At 40.3% G+C, this 19,975-nt stretch overlaps 1 protein-coding gene across 1 annotated transcript in view; it reads right to left on the minus strand.

Annotated features, from left to right (window-relative positions):
• Nucleotides 1-8,239: 8,239 nt before the first annotated feature.
• The window catches only part of PAK5 (p21 (RAC1) activated kinase 5), a 292,513-nt gene continuing 280,777 nt past the window's right edge, over nt 8,240-19,975 (minus strand). Inside the window, exons 8-10 of the mRNA XM_019734919.3 lie at nt 12,672-12,797; nt 10,945-11,079; nt 8,240-8,777 (exon numbers count right to left, since the gene is read on the minus strand). Coding sequence (XP_019590478.3) covers nt 8,622-8,777; nt 10,945-11,079; nt 12,672-12,797 — 417 coding nt within the window. The 3' untranslated portion in view covers nt 8,240-8,621. The remainder of the gene's footprint in view (nt 8,778-10,944; nt 11,080-12,671; nt 12,798-19,975) is intronic.

Raw genomic sequence — 19,975 nt, forward strand, 5'->3', positions numbered from 1 at the left:
ATGTTGCTTCTGATGCTTCTTGGTCTTGAACTTGGCATTTCATTTTGGACTAAAAAGCTGGACTGAACATGGTACCCTAGGTTGAGTTTTAGTTGAAGTAAAATGTAATTTACTGAAACTTCCTAGAAAAATGTTTGAATTTCGTTGACTTTCGAAATAATCATTTTTCAGAAGATCTGCGTGGGTGCAGGGGAAATCCTCTTCTCTGGTGTTAAGGTGGAAATCCACCCTTCCCATGCAATCTTTACTACATTAGAGGCAGCCCATGAGTTCCTCTCTACAGGTCTTCAACTGATGGCAGCAGTGCATCCTTAGAAGTTCATTATCCCAGCAAACCTTGAAAAGTATCAGCCTTATCAAGGCTGTTCTTTTACTTATGTGTTTGCTGGTCTGCTCTGTCAACCTCAGTCTTTTCCCCTGCATGATCTCTCTTCAGAGTTTGCCTGGTACCAGTGAGGAAAAAGCCCTGGCTCCTCATACAAGTTGCACATTGCACAAAGAAAAGTTGATGCTTTGGTACTGAATGTTTTATTCCCCCATAGTTTACTCTACTCTTCTGTCACTTGTGATCAGCTTACCCCAGGCTCCAAACTTGACAAGCCCTTTCCTTTTTTAGTATCTTGTGTATTTTTGTAAGTGTTTTTCCAGAACCCATGAGCTCCAAAGTCAAGTAGTTGTTTCAACCTAGTTGTGGAGGGCGCAGCTCACAATGGCCAACGTGGGGATCTAACCGCCAACCTTGGTGTTATGCACACCATGCTCCAACCAGCTGAGCTAACTGGCAGGCCCTTGTGTATTTGTTTTTAACTTTATGTTTATTTGGAACTATCCAAGGGTCGGGGGAGAAATGTACACTTAGATGTATCAAATAGTTACCCTTGTTTTCTATAACCCCTTCAGAAAAACTTTGAGAAATTTCCGAGTCATACATCTAAAAATTCCATTTACTTAATTTGCTTTCACAAAAGTAAATTTGTGTTTGTTTGTTTTTAAATTTACTTTCACAAAACATAAGACTCTTATTTTGAGATTGTCATTCATTCATTTGTTCAACAAACCGTTTTTGAGCACCTACTGAGTGCAGGCTAAGTGTTGGTTATACAGTAGTAAACTTGACAACTTAGAGTGTATAGGGGGAAGACTGACAAGTAAACAAACAACACACATACACAAGTCGTTCTAAAAAGAACATAAGTCCTGGCTCTTTTCAAAATGTTGTCACGTCCCCACGTCCCTGTGTCTAAGTTGACTAAATCCAAATTTCTTAATTCTCAAAATTAAGAGTGATTTTTCTACCTGTGATATGCAGTGTGTATAAAAAGCCATATTGGGGCAGACGGGTGGCTCAGTTGGTTAGAGCACGAGCTCTGGGCAATGGGGCTGCCGGTTCCATTCCCACATGGACCAGTGAGCTGCGCCCTCCGCAACTAGAATGAAGTCAATGAGCTGCCGCTCAGCTCCTGGGTGGCCAGATGACTCAGTTGGTTGGAGTGCATCCTCTCAACCACAAGGTTGCCAGTTCAACTCCCACAAGGAATGGTGGGCTGTGCCCCCTGCAACTAACAACGGCGACTGGACCTGGAGCTGAGCTGCTCCCTCTACAACTAAGATTGAAAGGACAACAATTTGACTTGGAAAATCCTGAAAGTATACACTGTTCCCCAATAAAATCCTGTTCCCCTTAAAAAAAAAAGTCACATTGCGTGGTTACCATTATTATTATTAATCACATCATCTTTGTCTGGTTAGATGTCCTAATATTAGCAGTGTCCAGGTCAGGTGTCCAGAGGGACTGACTCAGCCCTGGGCCTCAGCCCTGGGCTCCTTTCATGGCCATTGTCATTGTTTTGCATTTCACAGCTGCTACTGTATACCAAGAACAAGCTGAGGTGGTGGCTTATCTATCTGCATTGCTCCCCAAGCTCAGAGATGAGAGAGAAAACAGACAAAACACAGATGCTCAATTACCCTTTTAACTGTCATTTTTCTTTTTTACTGGAGTTTTAAACACAATGCCTTGAAGGCACAAACGGATATTGGGGCTAGTTGCTGGTCTGCCTGCCTGGAAAAACCAGGCAAGAAGAAAGAAATAAGCATATTTCTTTATGGGAGGTGGGAGGAGAGGGTGAGCTTGATTTAAATTCTGGCCATGGCTCTTTAGGGTTCTCCCATCCTTGGGAAATAGCTCCCAATGAAGTCTAACTCAGGGGACAGGGGAGACTCTGTTCTCCAGACTGAGAAAACCCTCTGAACCAGGATCACTCTCTTCTCTCGCCAATTGTTCAGTCCTTTTGTTAAGAAAGACTTGTCAAATCTGTGGGTGTGGGAGACACCAGAGAAAGGTGGAGACATGGACAAGAGATGGTAGGAACGCCCTGCCACATTTGGTGAACACGTGCTGCCTGCGTAAGCTGGGGTGTTTTACCCAGAGGGGAGTCCAAACTGGCACTGGGCACAAACACCCAAGAACCAGGGAGACACAGCTTTGAATCACTGTGCATGGAAGTGCAATTTGCAAGCAGGCTGCATCAGAATCACCCCAGGGGCCACGGAAAATGCATCATCCCGGACTACAGGATTGAGAATCTCTGTGGTAAGACCCTAGACGCTGTAGTTTTACCACGCTCCCCAGGTGATTTTGATGCAGCAGTATGAAAACTGGTTAAAAACCCTTTGCTATCTGCCTATCTGCAATATTAGCCAAATTATTGGGCTTCTTTGCTCATTTTGTCATCTGAAAATGGAGCTCACTCGCCCATCCTTGCAGTTATTTGAGGATTCTTTTAAGTCCTTAGCACATTGCCTGTCACACTGGAAATGCTCCATAAAAGGCATTATTACGGACATTTTCCTAGCATAATTCTTAACACGTGTATTCCAATTTCACCTGCCATACAAGTTCAAGAAAGATCCAAAGGGACTGATGCAGAGGTTTTAAATCTGGGAGCCACGATTTTCCATGTCAGTTTATTTTGAATTCAGAGTATGCTATGCAGAGATTTCCCTCCCACTCCCAGCCCAGTAAACTACTCAGGGGGTTATCATTTTGGGAGGCGGGGGAGACCGTTGGAATCCATGAACTTGGATAGGAGAACGTTACACCTTTTGTTTTTACTAACCTCAAATGAAATGTGGCATTTCCTTCAATTATGAATTTAGGCACCAAATCACTGAGTTATCAGTAGAAATCACCGCATTACGCTTTTTGGAGATATATCAAAAAATCATTTCTACTCCTTACTTTGAAATTACGGTAGTTATTAGACCTTCACAAGATCTTGTTATTTAATGCATTACAACCATACAAATTTTTAAAAATTGATAAGTATACTTTAATTGGTCTCCTTTGTAAGCCAAAATATTTCACTTTATTCATTTAAAACCATTTTTCTGAGAAGGAGTCCATAAGCTGCTTCAGACAGCCAAGAGGGTCCAGCATGCAAAATTAGGCTAAGAATACCAGGGCTAGCGGCTACTTCAGTTATCATTTAAAGTGACTGAAACTGTCAGCTCTGCTGCGGAAGAATTCACAAAGGCTCCTTGACAAATGAGGTATTTGTTAGTGTGTTTTCTAGACCCTGGTCTGGGTGCCGGAGACACATCAGTGAAGTACATAGGTAACTATCACTGCTCTCATGGAACTGAAATGGTGTGTGTGTGTGTGTGTGTGTGTGTGTGTGTGTGTGTGTGTGTGGTCTATGTGGGTAACATGATTAATGTGCTGACATTGCCTAATTTTGGAGGGCTCAGTTAAGATGCTGACAATGATGAGGTATAAAAATCAAAGCATTTGCTATATGAGCAAACCTTTCAGGATAAGGAATCGTTTTGCTTTTAAAACACTGCAGGAGTTTCCCCTTATCAGCAGTTTCACTTTTCTCAGTTTCACTTACTCTTGGTTTCAGTTACCTGTGGTCAACCTCTGTCTGAAAAATATTGAATGGAAAATTCCAGAAGAAAACAATAAATTTTAAATTGCATACCATTCTGAGTAGTGTGATGAAATCTCAAGCTGTCCCACTCTGTCCCACACAGGACATGAATCATCCCTTTGTCCAGCATATCCGTGCTATATATGCTCCCCTCTTATTAGTCACTTAGTAGCTCCCCTCCTATTAATCATTTAGTAGTCATCTCGGTTATCATATCAACTGTGGTGGTATCACAGTGCTTGTGCTCAGATAACCCTTATTTTACTTAATAATGGCCCCAAAGCCATTCACATCACTTTTATTAGTTATTATAGCTATTCTCTTACTGTGCCTAATTTATAAATTAAACTTTATCATAAGTATGTATGTATAGGAAAAAACATTAAATATAGAGGGCAGTACTACTCCTGGTTTCAGGCATCCCCTGGAGGTACTGGAACTCATCCCCTACTGATAAGGTGGGTGGGGGGAACTACTGCATTTTGACCCAGAAATCAGCAATATAGACTTTCTCAAGTCTTCTTTTTGTCCTTTATTATATCTATTTATGTAAGAGATGTTGTCAGGATCCCACCTATGTTCCCTCAGTCCTTCCTGGAGGTCATTTGTGAGTTTCTGTATAGAGCCACACCTTCCTGTGCCTCTCCCTCTTTACCAGAGGAAACAAGTTTTGCCCATGTATAGGGCAAGATGAAAGTTCTGGGAGTTGAGGCCCTAAGAGCAACTCTCAACCAATGAGGGGTAGGAGATGGTGGACAAATACCCAGCATCTTCACCCACAGAAGGGCAATTCTAGAGTTCTCTTCCAGGTGTCCAGTAGAGTTGGGACCCACTTGCCTATATGGTAACCCATTCATTACTTCTTCTTCTTCTTCTTTTTTTTTTATTACTTCTCTTTCCTCTTTGTCTCACTTTTTCACTCTGCCATATTGAGTGAACTTCCTGGGAGCATCTCCCAAATAAATTATTTGTATCAAAGTCTTTGTCTTAGGTTCTTCTTTTGGAAGAACCCACATTAAAGTAATATATTCATTTGACTTAGAAATACAACTCAAAATGCACACATTTCAAGGCTCAAGTTGACCAACTTTCCTGAACGATTTGCATTTATACTATGTCATGTTACTTTTACAGAACTGCTCCTGTTGTACATTTTGCTCCTGCTTCAGACCTGATCTATCTTTTCTCTGCCTGAAATCTCATTGCCATTTCTTTGATGACACAGTGCTATTCATTTAACTGGTTTGAGGAAGGAGTCTGAACTCAATCAGTTGTTAACTTCATGAAATGATTTTATTTTTCCAGTAACTGCTACTCAGTGTGTTCTTTCCAGTGGGTAATGGGAACACAACCATAACTCAGTCGGATTCTACTGGTCTAATCCACTTAAAAAAATCAATCTCTTTCTAATTCAGAATAACTCTCGACTCTTTTGCTTGTGCTAAACTTGTATCAGAGAACAAGAAAGAGGTGCAGTAGATAGGTAGGGACAGGAAACATGGTATGTGTTCTTATTACCCTTTCTTTCTTCTAAGTTCCTCCTCCAAACCATGGGGTCTCACACTAACAGATGGCCTACATTTATGGCGAACAGTCGGGAAGGGAGGTTGCTGTAACCCATCTGGCTGTAGGCAGCTGCCTTAGAGGTGCTGTGGGAAGAAGGGTAGACGCATGGATCTCATTTGTGTCAGCCTGAAGACTACAGCCTCTGCTATTTAGAGTGGTCTTGATGTAGACGGTACATGTAGTTGAGTAAGGTTCAGTTCAGCCCTGACCCCTTCACCATATAGAAAAGCAGCCGTGTCTCCCTTTAGTTTCCCCCATGGTACATGCCTCCAATTCACTCTCCAGGTTGGGCATCCCATTACTTAATTAAGTGGGTTGCCATGTTTCTGTTTCTTCTCCATGACCCATCATAGCCAAAGTAAACTGATGTCTTTGTCCATGCCCTGTAATGGCTTTGGGGACCTGTCTGGGGGAGGTAGCCTCCTCCATCTTTCTCTTCCCTGGCACATATACTACATCCTTTCTCATCCTTCTGTTAGGCTATTCCCTGAGGGTATAGCCTATGTTAGGGTATAGCCTATATTCCCTGAGGGTATATAGCCCATATTCCAAAATTCCCTGATGAGAAATTAGCTCTTTATATACAAGTGTCCCTCTCAACTTTATGGGTTAAATGTTAATATCTCCCTTGTCACCCAAAGGGGGGACCCAACACTTTCTTCCAGGATACTAGAGAGCTCTCACCACCCCTTCTTTAATCCAGAATAATCTCAGTTTTGTGTTTTTTGTTGGTGAAAGCCTTCAGATCAGCTCAGCATCTTGGGAACAGGGAAGTGGAGTGGGAGTCTTGAACCATGAATCTGGCTTTCCTTGAACTTGGACTTTCAGAATTTAATAATTCTTTTTCTTCAGTAATGGTATCTACACCACAGTATTACACTGTTTGTAACCTCTCAGGATGGGAATATTTGTCTTTGGTTCATATCATCATGATGTTACATATAACTTTATACCAACTCATTTGCATTCCCCAAGATCATCAAGAAATCATTCTTGGTTACTCAAGAAAACAAATCTGGGGACTCAGTAGAGTTTCTAATAACACATGGGAAAAAGGCAAACATTTATTTTTATTTGCAAGTGCAGTTTCTGCCAATAGTCAGTGCTCACAAAACTTTTTAAGCTACAGTATGTTTTGGTAAACTCAATGAACACTTTAAAAAATACCCAGTGATAAGAAAATTACAGAAAAATTTCCATTACACTGTCAAAAATGTTTGGAATCCAAAATCCACTATTTTCTGCAATGGTTTTAATATTTGTTCTGGTTAAAAAGAGATTTTCTTTTTCTTTTCTTTCTACTACATAGTCCTGACTAAATTAATCCAGTCTGTTCCATGAATTTTTAGCACTACCATTTTCTGGATTTAGATTGTTTTTATTCTTACATACTTATATTAATATTTTAATATTTTACATAAAACATCAATTTGTTGCATTTTATGAAACAAAATTACAGATCCTATTTATGGTGAGGCATTTCCAGTTGGGGTGGGGGGAAGACTGAAAATCTAATCAGTAGAAGGTCATTTTATGCCTTTTTTTCCTTTTAACTATAATAAATAATTAGCAACCTATTAATTACAAAAATTCTTAATTATGCTTAGAGCAACCAGAGCATTTTCATAAATTTAAATTCATATTTATTACAGTATGTGAAGTCATTAAGAAAAGCCTCTGGTTTTCCAGTTTGGTAGCAAATGGCTTTTGTCTGATGCATAATTAATAGAAACTAATGATGACTATGTAGCTCTTTCAGAGTTTTAAAGGCAAATCTATATTGGCCTACAGTTAACATGCAAATTCATCCAACAAGCAACACAAAATGTATTGTAGTAGTCATTCATTTTTATCAACATTCAAGAAGACCTAGTCAGCAGCACAACTCTCCTATGCCAGAAACACATTATAACATGGTCACAACTGAAGTCAGGTCACACCTGGTAAAATATCCCCTTCCTAATTCATCCTCTAGAGTCCCGTTCAGACTTCCATCACAATACATGAACAATAGCAATTAATACTGTGGTACAAAGGTAAATACAGACAAGAGTTTGGTGTGCTAGCATACAGAGTTTTAAAAACAGTGACAAACGAAACCAAACATCTTGCCCTGTTCTCTCTTCTTTCCCTTTGTGAGACTGGAATTCTCACGGCCTTATTGAAACATTCAATGGAGTCCAATGATCCTAGACTGAAATTGTTCCTTGGGAGGGAAATTTGGCCATAAGGGGATGTCGTACCCATTTGAGAGAGGGCACAAGGGGAAACATCCTACTGTGTAAAAACTGGTTTGTGACTAATAGCCTCGAAGGAAAATGTGATTTTTCAAAAATATTTAGCTTTATCCCAAGGAGTAATTTGGTGGCTCAAATTTTATTTTATTATTTTTGGTTGGATAAATGAAATGTACACCACCATCACCATCACTCTAAATTCTTCTTCCATCACATAAGACACTTGTTAAGATAAGAAAGGTATTCTACTAAAGCTGACGGTGATTGAGAGTCATTCAGTATTCAAAGTTCCTAAAGAATTGTTGGTACTCTGAAAGGGGTAAAAAAGTAGGAAAGGCTTTGTTCAAACTCTTGCTAGTAAACAAGTATTACTTCAACTGATACAATGGCTACGTGACATCAAAGTACTATAAATTATCAAAACTATCGTACAGAAAAATTACAAATTCATTGCAAAATACATTACACTGCTACCATTAAGAAAAAAGTGCTTGTTTTCCTTTCTTTTTCTTCTTTTTTTTTTTTTTTTGCCAGAAAAGTATTCTTTCAATATAGAAAATTCTATGCGTTACCCTGCATGTGGCTAGGATATATCATAACGGAGTTTGTACTGAGTCCTTCTGATTTGCTGGATGAAGGGCTGAAAAATATAATAATGACTTATTAAAGCCGTGTTCCAAATGACCACACCAGCTGTTGGTGGAGAGATGCCTGTTTAAGACACAAGAAGATGCCCTGGTCTTTTGAACCCTGCCGGTCATCACACTGTCCCACCAATCAGCTGGTTAGAATGCACAGGCCTTTTGCATGTTCTATGGTTTTTTTGTGTTCTCCTGAATTATTCTCATGTCCTCATCTAGTTTTGTCACCTACATGAATCCTCTGCTTAGTGATGCCTGTACTGTCTCATGAGGGGAACGATGCAAGATGGTGGACCTGACAGTTTCAAGAATGGATGTCCGAGGAGTTCCTGGGCTGTGGCTCTTTGCGAGGGCTCCCTCACCAACATCAGGTCTAGGAATCCCCGGAGCACGGAAGAAACCTGTAAAAAACACAAGATACCATCCTGAGGACAAACACAGAAACAACCTCCTTCCATTAAAATAATTTCCCAGCTAATTCCCGGAAAAGTCATTCTATCAACAACATCAAATTTTAGAACATCAGCTTGCGGAAAAAGATGTTGTGGAAGCAAAAGAAGATATTTCCTTTATTAACACATGATGTTTTCCTCACCTTCTTCAAGTTGGAAATAATAGGAGTAAATGATGGTACAATGAACACTGACAATCTATTCTCCAAATAAAATAATAATGGTAATAATAGTGGTAATAGCAGCTACTATAACATACTTATTATGTACAGGCACTGGTCACACATGTTTGATAAAGTGTGGTATAAACATGGGATAGTTTTATTTTTCTAACAACTACAACCACCTAGGCTTTGTGAAATCCCCTTTCTTGAAGAGAAACAAGTTTCTGTAATGATATCTGACACAGATAGCATTTTTCCTTTAATTTCTTGTAATTTAATATTGAGGTATCACTTATAAATCTTAAGTATATGGTTTACAGTAGTTTCTTTTAACATATATTTGCACCTATTTTCTCTCCATCCCTATCCAAATATACAACATTTCTACCACTCTAGGAGGCTACCTCGGGCCTCCTTCCTGTCAAATCCCATGTCTCTCTGCAAAGGGTCACCACTATCACGACTTCTAATAGCATGAATTAATTTTGCCCACTTTTGTCCTTTATAGAAATGGAGTCATATACTCATACACTGTCAATTCTTTCTGCCTGGCTTCTTTCACTCTTCATTGTGTCTGTGAGATTCATCCCTTGTGTGGCAAGTTTTATCCTTATCACTGCTGTGTAGTATTCACTGTTGAATTATACCACATATTATTTATCCGTTTGGGAAACAACCTTGGGTGGTTTCCAGGTTTTGACCTGTAGGATTAATGCTATTCTTGTACATGAATTTGAAGAACATCACATTCATTTCTACTGGGTGTGGGACTATTTTGGTACCATACTATTTTAGCCACTTTTCACTATTTAAACTTAGTCCAATGTAGAAAAAATTTCAATCTCCTGTTCAATTCAAGCAGTCTCCTGTTTTCCACAGGTCCACGTAATTTATATGAGTGATTCTACTGGAGCTCTTCCCGAAGATTTAAGGGTGAAGGAGAAGGAGGCACGACCATTACAAACTAGCCTCCCCTAAAAGGCTGCCCAATCCTCTTATTGTCATGAGGCAAATGGAAAGGAGGTGTGTGTGGGTCAGTGTGTATAGCACTGGTCCTGTGAAAATGGCCCCTCAGTAAGCCCTGCCCCCACCGGTGGCCACCTCAGTGGTGGTTCTTCAGCTTCGCAGCATTTTTTTCTGAGTTTGGCCCTACTTGACAATCCTTGGAAAACAGGAAAGACCACACTTAGTTAGTCCCTTAACATGTCCTTCTTTGTCCTACAGGATCTACTTGCCTACCTTTCTGACATTACCCTTTCTCCTTGCTCACTTTGCTCAGCCATATAAGCCTTCCATCTCGGCTTAGGGCCTTTGTATTTGTTCCTTCTGCGAGGGATATTTTTCTCCCAGATCTCTGCATGCCTTGCTCCGTCTTTCCATTCAGGTTCCAGTTCAGATGATCCCTCCCCAGGAAGGGCTGCTTTCACTCTTCAACCTAAATGTGCTCCCAACCCCCTCTCCTGCACACTCTATCACATCACCATTTTTTATTTGCTTCATAGCACATGCCACTCGCTGAAATTATTCTGTTCATCCACTTGTTTGTAGTTTATTATCTTCCTCCACTAGAATGAAAAATCTATGACAGTCAGGAAATCTGGGGTCTTGTGCTGTGATAGCTCCAGCAATTAGGACAGTCCCTGGCATGTAGCAGGTATTCAATGATGGAGTGTTGAGTGGAGTGCTTGGTTTACTCTTCTAGCCAACCCTATAAGAAAGGAGCCAATCGTGCCCCATTTTTCAGATGCACTACAGACATGCAGAAGCTGAATCACTTGCTCAGTGAGTGAACAGGAAGAGTAGAGATTTGAATCCAAGTGACTCTAATTCCAAAGTCCCAGCCCATAAACCAGGATCTACTTCTGGATGTGATATGCTAGTCTTTAAAACTATAGGGAGGCTGAAAAATCCAAGAGCGATCTTGAACTTTCGGAACAGATGCAACTTCTCACCTTGTGTAGGTCCTTCACTCTTGGAGGTAAACTGTCCCGGATCCTCCGCATGGCCTGGAGGGGAGGCTCGTTGAAGTAGGGAGGCTCGCCATCGATCATTTCTATCACCATGATCCCCAGGGACCAGATGTCCACCTGTTAAGCACAAACCCCTGATTATCTCGGACAAGGAGAACATTCTGCAATGTTGAATGTGTCCAGGGAACCAGATCGATTCATACTCATTCATAAATTAATGTGGTATTTATAATCTCTCAACATTTACAATCCAGATTTGTAGGCTGAATCATTGAGTTACTGAGTGTTTGCTAACGGTCTTCGTTTGCTTTTTAAAGACAACGTCAGTGAAGATTCTGACAATTAGGTACACGTGACTATCTTAACATTCTGAAGTTTAGAACTCTCTTTTTACCCTGTTAACTTTGGTAGTTTACTATCAGGGCCGATGAGAAAAACATTCAACGTTTTATTTATGTTATGAACGTAGAGAAGAAAGTTGCATTTCAACCATAAAAGAGTTTTTGACATATTCATAACAAACTGCAAAGAGCTACATTGCACAATACAATATATGCTGATTCTTTTATTGATTTGATTTTTAAAAAATAATTCTTTCTCCCCTACTTTGGGGTTCTTTCCCTTGTGTTTTATCATTTTGAAGCAGCATGCACAAAACCCTGCTTTATAGAACTATTTTCAGGGAACGGAGAAAAGAAAACAAAGGGATGACAAGCAATTCTTTCTGAGTAAAGAATGGGGAGCCAGGACAATGAGAAGCCCTAGCTGTGCTATAAATTCCCAGGACAGTCACTTCCCCATTATAGCCTCATTACACCTCTTCTCACTTAGCTGCTTTCCTGTCATAACCCTTGCAGTGACCTTCACTGAGAATTTATGCTCTTGGGAACACAGTGAGAAAAATAAGTTGACTACTCATCCAAGGGCAAACAAACAAGGGGAAAGAGAGCAGAGTCCATCTTAACTTATGTTAATAGCCTTAGCTCATTGGTCCATGCCACCTCTTCCTTGTGTCTCTTCTCCTAGAACCACCTCTGCACCATAACATGTGGAAACACTGTGTGCTCAGCCAAAATGAACTCCTTGCCTCTATGTGTGCGTGTTCTTGCATGCCTCAGAGCTTATACTCAAGTTATTCCCTCTCTAGAAGGCCTTTCTTCCACATCTTCTGGGCCCTCATTTCACATATCCAATCCTTAATCCTTAAAAAATTATGAGCAATTGTTTTAATTGCAGAGGAAACAGAATTTGTGCCACATTTTAAAATATAACATTCATATATGGTTTTTTCTATGGGAAAACATGATTGCTTATCCAAACATTATCTCTATTTTGTGGAGCTTTCTCTGACACTCTGTCCTTTGAATCATTATGCCTGCTCAACTATGTGTGTCTCTGGCCACTTTCCAAGTTACATTGCCTTCCTCTGTATATGCCTGTCACCGAGGGTGAGATCAGAGTTTGAGTCAATCTCCCCCAGTGTCCACAGTAGGACCTCAATAAACACCCCTGGGTCAGTGTTGTGGCAATATCCTCAGTCTCCCTTCTGCCACAACCTACTCTGTGACAAGTGTAGTGAATGGGAGTCAAATATGAAGTGAAAAGTCACCACTTTGATCTCCTGTGGTCATTAACTACCTCAGAACCACTGTATCCCTGAGCCTGTTCAGGCCCTGCCTCTCTCAAACAATGACTGTCACCCCCCTTACCTCTGTCCCATAAGGTAGCCTAGAAATCACCTCAGGTGCCATCCAATAGGGAGTGCCGACCAATGATTTCCTCTTCGGCACCTCTTTGGAAACTTGAGCACAGAAACCGAAGTCAGATAACTTTATCTGGAAAGGAAAGGAATGCAACAAACTAACAACTTAAAAACACTGGCTTCCAGATGTGGAAATATAGAGAGTGTCAAGACTCAAAACAAAACAGTCTCATCAGCAGGGCTTGTAAATATCGGATGAGGCAGTTGTCAGGCACTATTATTGGAAAATCACCACCCATTTTGATGGAAAAACCTCTCATGGCTACACCAGGGTTGACTTACAAGTGTTTAAACTCCTGCTATTTATATCTTTTATAAAATTATGAAACCAAAAAATTTTTTCACAAATTAAAATGCCCTAAACAACAAATTAATTAAAATTCAAACCCACAACTTTAATGTAACAGATGATGCTTCAGTGTAAGTAGACGGCTACTCTCAATGTGAGTTTTGTACAAACTGCTGCTGTTAAAGTTGTTATGCATTGAGCACATTTAAATTTCTAAGTACCATGAGATGATTCAAATAACCAACCTCACTTCTATATTTGAATTATTGCAAGACCTCATTTATAGAGGATTCTGAGATATCACATTAAATGCTGGCTCCCCTTTTCTTTTTGTTTCCCTCTTTTTGCTCATGACAATTGAAGTTGCCAACATGAATATCGGTGCAAGTGGGAATGGGCGTCAAAACTGGGTGTTAGCAGTTGGTTATCAGGGGTGTAAGGTAGTTATCCAAATGACCCAATGTATATATATGTTATTTACTTTAGATTTCATAAAAAAGAAAAAAAATCCTGAGAACTCTTGCACTGAGCTTTGAAGTATGTTCTTAAGAACATACTGCACCATTAGGTGCCCTACCAGTTTATATATTTCACATGACAGGGATTCAGTTTATTTCTGGGAAGCATGATTCCTGTTCATCATGATCTGGTCTGAACCTCAGATGGCTTCATTGAAGAGGATTGCCACTTAGAGATGTTGGTGATGACAGAATACATTCAAAGACAACAATGGTTCAGAATGGCCATTTGAAGTTAAAATTTCCATAGATCAAAGGTATAGTTTCAAAGGCACAAATCCTCCCTTGATTCTCTTCATACCGCTCTGAACTTTTTTCAGCCTTTTTCTCTGACTCTACCTCTGCTGCCCTCACCTTAAATATTGGGGCTTCTAAGGGGTTGGGTCCCATCTCTCATTTCTTCTGTGTGTTTTTTTTTTATATATACTCTTGCTGGCTACTCTTTTTTTCTCCCATGCTTAATGCAGACTTCTCCAGTCTAAACCTATACTTCCATCTAGTATATGTTTCCATATGTATTTAATTTTTGTAAAGGGCGTAAGTTCTGTGCCTAGATTTATATTTTTGCATGTGGATCCCCAGTTGTTCCAGTACCATTTGTTGTACAAAACATCTTTGCTCCATCGTATTGCCTTTACTCAGTTGACTATATTTACATAGGTGTATTTCTGGGCTCTCTATTCTGTTCCATTGGTCTATTTACATATTCTTTTGCCAGTCTACACTGTCTCAATTAGTATAGCTTTCTAATAAGTCCTAGAGGTAGAGTCAGTCTTGTAACTTTGTTGTTGTTCTTCTTCTTCAATGTGTATTGGCTATTTATTGTGTTGGTCTTTGCCTCTCTGTATAAACTTTAGAATCAGTTTTTCAATGCCCACAAAATAAATTGCTTGGATTTTGACTGGGATTGCGTTGACGAAGTTGGGAAGAAATGACATCTTGACAATATTGAGTCTTCCTGTTCATGAACATGGACTATCTCTCCATTTATTTAGTTCTTTGATTTCATTAATCCAAGTTTTGTAGCTCTCCTCATATAGATTTAGTACATACTTTGTTAGATTTATATCTAAGTATTTAAATTTTGTGGGGTGCTAATGAGAATGGTATTGTGTCTTTAATTTCAAATTCCACTTGTTCATTGCTGGTATATAGGAAAGAAACTGACTACTTTATGTTAACCATGTATCTTGCAACTTTGATATAATCACTTGTTAGTTCTAGGAGATTTTCTTGTTGATTCTTTTGGGTTTTCTGCATAGATGATCATGTCATCTGTGAACAGATATTTTTTCTTCCTTCCCAATCTGCATACTTTTAATTTTTTCTTGTCTTATTGCATTAGCTAGTACTTCCAGTATGATATTGAAAAGGAATTGTGGGAAGGGACATCTTTTCCTTTTTCCTAATCTTAGTAGGAATGTATATTCAATTCTTAAGCATATCTTAAGGCCCCAATCACATCTTACTTCCTCCAGAATTTTTCTCGGGAGCTCATATTGATCTCGCCCCTCTCCAAATTTGAGGAATATAGCACTCACTCAATCTTAAACTGTTTTCTCATGCTGATTTTTTCCCTCTGGTTATAAATAATATTTCTTGGGGGCAACAGCTCTCCCTTTGAATTGTGAAGCCTTACTGTGTTCCTTAAGAGCTGGGAAAACAGTATTTACTAAAAACCCAAACCAAACCAACCCCCCCCCCCAAAAAAAAAACATGCTAATAGATTTATTTTATTTTGTATTGACATACATAGCAGGTCATGTGGTAGAAGACACATTGTATCTTCTGAAACTGTGCTCTTTCTGAAACCAAGATTGACTTATTGAAGATAGCTGTTTCTAGAATCAAAGTTAAAACACAGATGAAATGGGGCAGCCAATTAGCTCAGTTGGTTAGAGCGCAGTGATCTTAACAAAAATGTTGCTGGCTCGATCCCCACATAGGCCACTGTGAGCTGTGCCCTCAACTAGATTGAAACAACTACTTGACCTGGAGTTGATGGGTCCTGGAAAAACACACTTAACTAAATAAAAGTTAAAAAACACACACACATGAAATAAGGTAATGATTTGGAAATTATTAATGTGGTATTTCCTTCTTCCATTTCCTTGTTCATGATCTTCTTTCTAATCAGGCCAGTGCTAGTGGTGGTATGGTTTGCAGTGGGAGGAGATTGGATTGCTCTAGATGGAATGGTAGAGAAAGCTGGTTTAATGGAGAAATGGTTTTCTCAACTGGTTTGTCATATAAAGAATTAAATCCAGATGCTTCAGATCATAAAATATCAATATGTATGAAGAAGACAGCTCTGAGGCTGTTGTCCATAATTCTTATTGCCCTATTGTAAAAGAAGTCTACAATTCAGAGAAGTGAAAACCCTACAGTCCATCCATTTTAACCTGGGATTATTTGCAGAAGAGACTTTAACACTCATCCAATTGTACTAGCTAGTACTTCCAGCAAGATATTGAAAAAGAATGGTGGGAGGGGACATCTTTGCCTTTTTTCCTAATTTCAGTAGGAATGCACATTCAATTCTTAAGCATATCTCAAAGCCCCAATCATATCACTTCCCACGACCCCAAGCAGATGATGATGGGCTTCAGCTATATCTGAGTAACATATATCCTAACACAAAAGAAGGGAGAGGAGAAGCCATATGCATCCGTGTTCAGAGGTAATATCCAACACATTTAATTACCAGATTCATTTGGACCAATCAGAATCTAGACATAAAGTTAAGTGGTATCCTGAAGTTATCTTAGGGGCATTACCATCTTTAATGAGGCAAGAGGTGGGCTAGGATAATGGGGGATACTCCAATGACTTGAAATAGAGGATATTAACCAACAAGCATGAGAATAGTGTCATATTTTAACAATGGGTATAGATACACTAATGAATACCAGCTGAACATCAACCTCGGCTATGCTCAACATGGCCTTCATGAAGAGATAGCACAACAGAGTGGATGGAAGTGAACCTGAAGCAATGCTACTGGCTTCCATGAAATGATCATTGATTTGTTGAAAACAACTTCTTTTAGAATCAAATATCTGAGAACCATACATCCCCATACAAACAAGGGAGAGGACTTTTGTATGGTGTGCAGGAATCTAGAAGCTCCCCTAAATCTCAGTGAGGGAATGGGGAAGTGCCCAGTGCACGCCTGTGGTTGACACAAGGAGGCAGCCTCAAGGATGGCTTTCAAGACTTGAGGCAAGAAACAGGAGTTGTGAAGTGCTGCAGAGGTTCCCTCCTGAAAAGCCCAGCAGCTGATGGGACTTGCTAATCCTCACCCGTCCACGTAAGCAGAACAGGTCAATTATGTCAAGGCAGAGACCAGAGAGGAATAGAAGATGGGTTTATCTCCTTCACCCTGAGGTACCATAATCCACATTTGTCCCTTATTCTCCTAGATTCCACCTTGAGAAAGATGGGGGCGGGAGGTGGGAGGAGGGAGTAGGTGGTGGCCAAATCTGAAAGACTGAGGTTTTAAAGGTATCAGTTTAACCTTATGATAATGTGGTTGAACTGTGATAGACAATGTTTAAATTATTTAAGCATACTAGATTTAAAAAATATTTTTTAAAAAATCTAGTTGGTAGAGCGTTGTGAAGAAATCTAGGTTAGTTTTTAAAAACAGAAATTTGTAATTGTGTGTGTGCGTGCGCACATGTGTGGTTATTTCCAAAGCTTGAGTATGAGTAAATTTGCAACCCTAGTACACAGATGGTGAAGGAGGAACAATTTTGCCAATACATTTTGTTTGCCTGTAAATTTAAGAGACCTAAAGGATTAAGGAGATGAATATATTAGCATTTTAGTATTGGCAGTTTTTACTGTCAATATCTCTGGTGTGGCTTTCTCTTTCCAGACATTAAAAGAAGACCCCAAACCTGACAGACTCATAATTATCTCCCAGACAAAATGTAAGATGAGAAATAGAAACTTGACACTTGGAAGCCAGGCCTGTCCTTCTGTTGTAGGAGTACAAGTGCATCTGCCTGATTTTTATTTTACTCATCCAAGTACATAAAAGAGACAATTTTCTAAAGGAACATAATTACACACAACACTCGTCCAAATAGATCTGCAAGTAGATAATGAGAACTCAAGTAATGAGTATAATAAAGCATTGTACGCAGATCTTAAAAGCAAATCACATAGCCTCTAAGCTGAGCCTTATTTTCCATAGAATTGTACAATGTGCCTGCTTAGGAAACCACCTTCTTCCCACTAATACAGATGGGCTAAAGGAACTGTAGCTAGCATACTGCCCACCGGCTTCAAGGAGGAGATGAAGCTTGGTCCATAGGGGTCAGACAAGGCACTAGAGCTTAGAGCTCACAGCTGTTATTTAAACCTGTGATCCTATCCATCTCAAGGTGTCCTAGCTAGGAATCAGGGTCCCCACAAAAACATGGGAGGGAGGGCAAAAAAGAGTCTATTCACAAGGCAGCTACAGGGTTAAAATAGAATGTAAAATCTTTGTTCTGTAAATTGTATACACTCTAAAGAATTCTTGCATCTGCCCAGGTTGATGGGAAGGCAAAAGGTGGATGCTTCTGTGCGTGGTTCCTTCCTATAAGGCAATGGGACTCAAAGAGTATAGCACCAGCATCCCCTGGGAACTTGTTAGAGATGCAGGTTCTTGTAGGCCACCCAGCCTGACTAAATCAGAATCACTGGGGGTGGAGCCCAGGAATTGGTTTTTTGCCAAGGTCTCCAGAGACTATGATGCTCACTAAAGTTGGAGAACTGTTTTAAGAAAAGCAATGACCTGGGGACAAAGAAACAGAGGTAATAGAAAGGGCCAGACTGATGATGGTGTTTTCAGCTTAAGGCCCACTTCTTCAGCTGCCAAACCCAAAAGAGCATCACAGCGGCTACGCCAGAAGGGCATAGAGGCCTCAGCCTGCTCCTCTGCCATTTGTCAGAGTGCAGAGAGGGTAGGAACTCGCCCGAGCCTGTACAACAGTATTTGAGGGTGACTCAAACCCAGGTCTCCTGACTTCTGCTGTGCTTTCTCCATTAGGAAAAGTAACTTCTCTACAGTGGCAAGGAAGGGAGGAGAGACAGAAACTGGGTGTATCTCAGAGACTATTGGAAAGGAATGAAAAAAGGGCTATTTAACATGTTCAAGTTCCTGATTATTTAAGAGCATTTGGGAGATAATCTTCAGGTCTTCTTCTAATTGGAGAATTCTGTTATTTGAAAGATAACAAAACCCAAATGCTCAAGAGAGCCAGGCAAATAACATCAATGAATTAAATGGATTGGGTGAAGACAATGAAAAATTAGGGGTACACACCTTTGGTAAAGAGACACTGACTTCCAGCTGAGTGTCCAGGACACAGTAAAGAGAGTGTGGAACAGTTTAAAGCCCTGCTTGCCAGTCTATGCCCCCTTACCTGTGCTTACCCTCCCTTCAAATCCTGTGGGGGAGAGGGCACAGACACATTGCATTGTTTATGGACACTATGTTAGCTTGGGCGCCCCAAAAGCACATCCTGACGCGAGGATTCAATGTGAGTTGTTTGTGGGGGAGACACAGGGAACACTAACAGTGAAATGGGGAATTACAACAGGGAAGAGAGGACAGTTAAGGGTTAATTACTAAGCCAGTTACTGCTGTGAGAACCAGAGCTTAATCCTGCTGGGGAAGACTCAGAGATGGTGGAGGACAGGGCCTCAGAACTATTTCACCAGAGGGGGCAGGAGTGCAGTATTCACACACCACTCCCCTCACTCCTTTAAGGGCCATTCCTGGGGAGTGTGGATGTCAATTCCCTGGAATTTCTAGCCTGCTTTGTAGTGTAAAGCAGATTACAGAGGCCAGAGACAGTCCCCATGCAAAGAGATGCAGTTGGTGGCATTTGGGGTGGAGCTAGTGAGTGCTGACAAAGGAAGTCCCATGAAGTTATGGGTGGAGCCCAGGGGCATCTGCAAGAGCACTATTCACCCTCATCACCCCCCCTCCATTACTGCCGTGTGTGAACTCAGGCAGTGTTGTCAGATACCTTGATTTTTTTTTCAAGGAAGGCAGGAATCTGAAATTTCATGTGAACGCTCCCAATTTTTAATTTGTGGCAATCAATTTATAGCAAAAATAAAGGCCATAAAGATCACTCATGTGTGTCCCTTGTCAATAGACGAACTGGGCTTAATAGGTTTGAATTTCATTCCAGCCAGTGAATTTGATAGAAGTTAATCACTCACTGTCAAAAGCCCCAGGCCAAGGACAGATTGTGGACAAATTTACTCAACCGTTGATTGAAAGGATGGAGTGGGGTTCAGGGGCCCTCTCTCTGAGCATGTACCTTGTGCCTTGTTTACTTCTGATGGTTTTACACAGATCACTTCATGTAATTCTTGCAACGACTGTGACATGCTATTTATTTTCCCTTTCAAACACCAAACACATTCTCTCTGCTTAAG

Source organism: Rhinolophus sinicus, chromosome 13 (genome assembly GCF_057876585.1).
Source record: "Rhinolophus sinicus isolate RSI-liver-muscle chromosome 13, RSI-T2T, whole genome shotgun sequence".
In the NCBI taxonomy this organism is placed as follows: Eukaryota; Metazoa; Chordata; class Mammalia; order Chiroptera; family Rhinolophidae; genus Rhinolophus; species Rhinolophus sinicus.